Here is a 6,000-nt window from a genome sequence, read left to right as displayed (position 1 = left end):
AGGCAGGGCGGGTAGGGGCCGGGGGTGTCAGGTGCGCCCCGTCCCGCCGGGACCGCCGCTGGAGGACTCCGGGACGAGCTGGCTGGGGCGGTGCGGCTCGTCCTGCTTTTGTTTTTCCTGCCTGACGAGCTTTTCCTCCTGACGTCCTTTTCCGTGCGCAGAACCAAACGCGTCGTTCAACCTCCCCGAGGGAATCGCTTGTCATGTCAGTAACGAAGCCTAAGCGTAGCTCTTCTTCCTTCTCCACCTCCCCTCTTTCCCAACCGGTAGCTGTGAGCTCGGCAAACGAGCATCCTCTAAACTATCCTTGAACTGTGAGTAGATCTCGGCTTCACCTAAGCTCCGGGGATTTTCCTGCTAGGGAACAGTAATCCTAGATGATTTCGGCTGGTCTGCACAAGTTCAGATTTGTGAATAGTTCTGCTTTGGGCTTGGAAACCAGCCTCCTTTTACTGGTTTTGGTAAGGCTAGTACTCAGCTGTGGTGGCTGGCAACCAAATGAATAGCTACCAAATGAATGTTTTGGGGTTTATTTTGGTGGTTTTTTGGTGTTTATGTTTTTTTGGTTTTTTTTTTTTTTTTTTTTTTTTTGGTGATACGTGCTTAGAATAAACTATCCAATTTTTAAAACAGACCTCTTAAAAAAAGTTATTTTCAATTGTTTTTGTTATTAATGCTTTGTTTAATATTTTTGTACTTAGTATGGGAATTGAAAACTGAAACAGTCTGTTTCATGTCAGTATTATTTGGCTTCAGGTACTACTGAATTACTGAAACTGAATGACTTTCTTGCACTCAAAAAAAATCAGGGCTTTTCTTTTAGAATTGTAGAAAATGGTGTTTGCTACAATTTATAGTTCAGAGTGGATTTGAGAGATGTCTTAAATGCAATCCTCTGTTTTGAGAGTTGTGGGAGATTTCAGGGTTTTACTATGCCATAAAATTTCCTACACTCTTCTGGACTCTGTAGCTAGATAACAGATAGGATTTATGTGTACCCTGTTGTCTCTCAAAAGCTGTCTTTTGAGCTTTACTCAGTTTCTTGCTTGTGTAAGTTCTTGGTTTTGTCCTTTATATCTATTAATCTTCACAATCTTGGATATATCTATTAATCTTCATAAGCTTGGAATTTTATGTTGTTTTATGTTTACTTGTGTTGTTCAGGGTACATCTTCACAATCTTGGATATATCTATTAATCTTCACAAGCTTGGAATTTTATGTTATTACTTGTGTTGTTCAGGGTACCAAACTTTTATTTAACATCTAATACATCAAAATGATGTCATGGCTGCTGGTATGTACTTCATGTGTTACACTAAATTGGGTAGTAATAAGCTTAAAGCATTGAGGGCTTAAATCTAAGAAATCCCTGTTTACCTTTTCCTTGTTTTGAATGATGAATACCTGTTTACTTCAGAGTGCATTTTATTGCAGAAAACAGAGCTCTCTGTTACTTATTTTTTAACTGGTAAAAAGAGAAATTTTAAAAGGTCATAGGAAATACATAGACAGCTTTTAATCCTTGACCTTCATGAGACTTGCAGTGGCCCATCCCTTTTTGGGATTGGTTTCCATACGTATCTTCAATGAAAGTAATGTATTATTTCACACACTTGGCAGTTACCTCATTCAAGGTGTGAATCTGCTTGGCCAATATCAAATTACGTTTAGTAGCAATTGCAAGAACAGGATGGCTCATCTTTCTAGAAATGTGTTAGGTATATAAGGCCCCAATCTTCCTAATACCAAATGTTTTGACAAACTTGTGATTGTACTTCGAAATCAAACACTTGAAACTTCTCGGTTGCCCATCTTCTATTTTTGGCAGGTATTGCTGAATCTGAGGAAGGGACGTTCTTGTTTTGCTTGTGAAGCATCTTGCATTGCTGGAATTTTTAGCACTGTGTATCCTGAACGAGATGGTGAATGGATAGCACGATTAAAAGCTTTTGCAGTCCATCTGATTAGTGTTAATCCATCAAACTGCATGCATACCTAAATGCTCCCACTATCAATGGCATCCATTGTTTATGGTAATGAAGCTAAACATGCAGGGCTGGAAGCGTATGTGTTACAGTGGGAACAGTAAAAGATGCCCACGGACTGATAAACAGAGGCAAGAGAACTCTTCTGAAGGAGAAAAACCTAGCCCTGTTTATCTAAACTTTCTTGGTTTTTAAAAATGTCTTAAAATGAAACTTTGTTACTTTTACTGAGAGCGGAAGAAAAACTTCACGTACAAAAATGCCATGAAAAGCACTGAGCAGTACAGATTCTGAGGAAAGTTTAAAGTAGGGAAACGACGGAGCTTTGTTTCTTCTCCCCTGCCACATGCATAACCATTAAGAATATTTTAGTAAGTTAGACCCCTGCTTTGTTTTCACACCGCTGCTTTTATTTCCCACTTTCTGCCGCTATATCTGAGATGTAATACTGGGGGCATTCAGCTAAGCAATGCTTTCTCTCCATCTTGATGTCATCGCTGAAATGACTGCCCTTTTGTTCTGAGAGGTGATTGTTTTGGAGTGATACTGAGTCAGTGCACTTTGGACTTGGTCTATAGCTATCTGTTTTTGGAACAGAGGAACTAATTGTTAGGTTTCTCTGTCTTGTATATTTCAAATAGATAATTTTTTTAAACTTAACTCATTTTTCCACCACATTGAAGTAGTAACTTGTACAATTTTGTTACAGATCAATCATGTCATCCTTTCAAGAAGTTCCGTCTTCAGCTAACACTTTGCAGACTTCCAATTTTGCACATGTGATTTTTCAAAATGTGGCAAAAAGCTATCTTCCGAACACACACCTTGAATGTCACTATACTCTGACCCAATTTATCCATCCTCATCAGAAAGACTGGGTTGGTATTTTCAAGGTAAGTAAAACTTGTTCTATTGCTATTTCTCAAATATTTACTGTCTTCTTTCTTACTGATTAAAAGAAATAAATTCCAACAACAGTAAAAGCTCTCTCAAACTTAAGTGGAATATCACTTAAGTGATGTATTGGTTCCTGCTCTTAAAGTGTGAGTTTTGTAACAGAGATCAAGTTGGAAATCAAGATGAGATGAATGAGTACACTTCAAGTCTGCTGGAGTAAAGGGAAGGTGTGATGTGGTGGTATTGTGCAGAATTAAATGGAGATGATTTGAGAAGAGATGTGTGGGCACAGAGTGACATTGTGAACAGGACTACATGGAGAGTGTGAGCTAGAGTAAGTGTGAAATGTGTGTGGAAAGAACAAAAACTAAGCTGCAGACATCCTGACCCATGTCCCTGACTCATTTCTGTTGCTAGAATAGACTGAACAGTATAGATCACTAAAATTATTCAAAACAGACCCTTGAAAAAAGGAGGAGGGGTGAGGCCATTTCTAAGTTGCCTCACATCAGTGATTTGATTTATTTGGAATTATTTTTTAAAAGTTAATAAAGTTTCATTTATGGGATTAGAAATTGATTAATTCTTCCATCTGCTTGTATTTAAGACCTTGATCTGTGTTTCCTTGGCCGTATAGTGGATGATGCCTAAATTCCTTACTTGAATGGTTAATGGGAGTCTTGATTTGGGCGTTAAAGAAGTGATGCTTTGGCAGTGGGGAAGGGAGGCGGGTAACAAACTATCTTGGTACTTGAGGACCTTTCCCTTAGGACTGTCCGCTGTTTAAGTATGTAAATGCTTGACTTTGCTGTACTCTGCCGATCACCAATGGATTGTTCGTCTTTATCCAAGATAAATTACTCTTCTGCAAAATAGAAGTAACAAAGCAGAAGCATTTTTAATGCTGTATGCAGTGACTGTACAGTCACTAAATTGTGCGAAGGAGGCATTGACTTGCAAACAGGCACATTTCTCTGGTGGGAAGTTTTTAAAAGAATGTGTATATATATCTTGATTATCTGCAAAATTTTGACAAAGAGTGTAACTGAGCACATTTGAATGTTTAGTTAATGGCATTAATGAAACTAAAAAAACCAAAAATTTATTAAAACTTTAAAAGGGGTGCTGTTCATGTTACACATAAGCATTTTGAAATTACTTAAATATAACTTGAGAAATGAATATTGTGGCTTTGTCTGTTGATCTAAGTGAGGCAGGCAATCAGACAGGAAACTAAAATTACTAATTAGAAAAATAAATAATAAAAAGCATGAAACAGTTTTTCCTTGAATACATTAAATGCTGCGTACAATGTACAGGTTTCTTTGATTTCATCTTGACTGTGATGATAGATTTTGTAAACTACTGAGGTATGAGTTCCTATTCTGCTTTAGCAGTGGCAGGTAATGACAGCTTTGGCAGTCATTTGAAGAACATGTTGAGCTGGCATAAGGTAGTAGTACTGCTGAAAGAAACATTTCCTTTTGCGCAGGGTGGCTTATTTCTTGTGCTTCCTCTCCTTTATGTGAAACAAGCTCTTGTGTGATGAATCAAATCAGGGAATTGATTGAGGTTAAGAGCAACATTTTGGGACTGAATTTTTTTTTTTTCTTAATGGAATTCCCCAACTGAATTTCCAGTTCACCTAATTCTCATCAGCACAAGGGAAGGAAGCATTGTGAGACAGTGCAAAGGATGAAAATTGTTTTCTTTTTGTGATTATGTCAGTTTATACTGAGTAAGTGTTATGAATATACCATCTCAATATAGTTATAGTACAGTGAGTTAAATGGAGCCAGCTGTCCAACTGTATCTGTGTCTACAAATATGTATGTGTATGAGTAGTGTTTACAGTAAAATAAATGGTGAAAACATAGTTGTCTTGGGATAGTCAATAGACAGAAGTTGTACTATACTGTGATCTGAGTGTAAAAATGAGCAACTTCTAGAGAACGGATTGTTCCTGGGCAATCAACGAACGACCTGGAGGTGGTTTGAAAACTGATGAAACAGGCAGGGGCTTAATCATTTATTTACCTTTCTAAAACACGTAAGAAGGATGTGAAGGATGTGATGCATGTTTAGTAAAGTGATTTTCAGAATTTAAAAAAAAAAAAAGCAAATATTGGCTAATTATAAGACCAATAATTAATGGCCTTCTGTATTGGCCTGGTATGCAAGGAAAATGAGGCTTCTGTGAGAGAACTCAAAGGATTGATTCACTGACTGTTCACATAGAGGGAATAGAAGTCCTTGTCTTTCTGAGGTGAATAAATTGCTTAGGAAACAAACCTGTTTAAGCTGGTGTCATTTAACCTTTGCCTGGAATTGCACAGAAAGTTACTAGTGTTATAATAGTGAATAGTGGACAGCGGGAAAAGACACATAGTTTAGAAATGAATAAAAAAAAAACCAGCCAAAAAACCCCCAGTGGTAATTTCAGATTAGTATAGAAAATAAGTGTGGAATAAGATCTCTCTCCCCCCGCCTCCTGTGAACATTGTATTGGTTTTGGTTCTAATGTTGACTTCTATTCCATTTTAGGGGGTAATGGCTTCAACTGTATTCTGTGCTTGCTCAGCTGGTTAGCTAAGAATTTTTTTATTGAACTGAACAAAACCTATAGGTATCTTTTTTTAAGTGAATGGTTTTCATGTAGGTTGCAAGTACAAGTACATTTCTTTAGCAGCAATGATGTTGAGTAGATACTGGTAATTCGTATCCTTATTATTACCCTGTTTGTTTTGCTAGTCCAACTGTTTGTGCAGCTGCCTGGTGAAATGGATCAGGGAAGTGATCTGCCAGAAAAATACAGCCCCTCCTCCCCTAGCTTTTACCATCTTGTTTTACAACTGGTTGGTTCTTCAGCTTGATCACTATGTGATGCAATGGGCAACTGTACTGGCATCACTGTGATGGAAACAAGGGGACTAGGAAGGTGTGTGCGAGGAGGGTTACACCTACTTTATTGGCATGACTGCTTAATGTGGAATGACAATTGAAGCTTCTTTTTCAAATCTTTCTACAGTTCTGAAGACCAGCTTTTAAGGGTTTGGCTTGTCGGTTTGTTTCCTTCTTAAAAGGAAATCGAGCTAATAGTTCCAGCAGCAAAACCC

General features: G+C 37.8%; 1 protein-coding gene across 1 annotated transcript in view; it reads left to right on the top strand.

The window, feature by feature from the left end:
- Window positions 1–47: 47 nt before the first annotated feature.
- The window catches only part of TAX1BP1 (Tax1 binding protein 1), a 66,901-nt gene continuing 60,948 nt past the window's right edge, over window positions 48–6,000 (top strand). The window contains exons 1-2 of the mRNA XM_009638596.2: window positions 48–205; window positions 2,697–2,880. Coding sequence (XP_009636891.1) covers window positions 2,704–2,880 — 177 coding nt within the window. The 5' untranslated portion in view covers window positions 48–205; window positions 2,697–2,703. The remainder of the gene's footprint in view (window positions 206–2,696; window positions 2,881–6,000) is intronic.

The sequence above is a fragment of the Egretta garzetta genome, unplaced genomic scaffold (genome assembly GCF_000687185.1).
Source record: "Egretta garzetta isolate BGI_Z169 unplaced genomic scaffold, ASM68718v1 scaffold94, whole genome shotgun sequence".
NCBI lineage: Eukaryota > Metazoa > Chordata > Aves > Pelecaniformes > Ardeidae > Egretta > Egretta garzetta.
The sequence above is the reverse complement of the archived record's forward strand: the minus strand, read 5'-3'. Positions and strand labels throughout refer to the sequence as shown.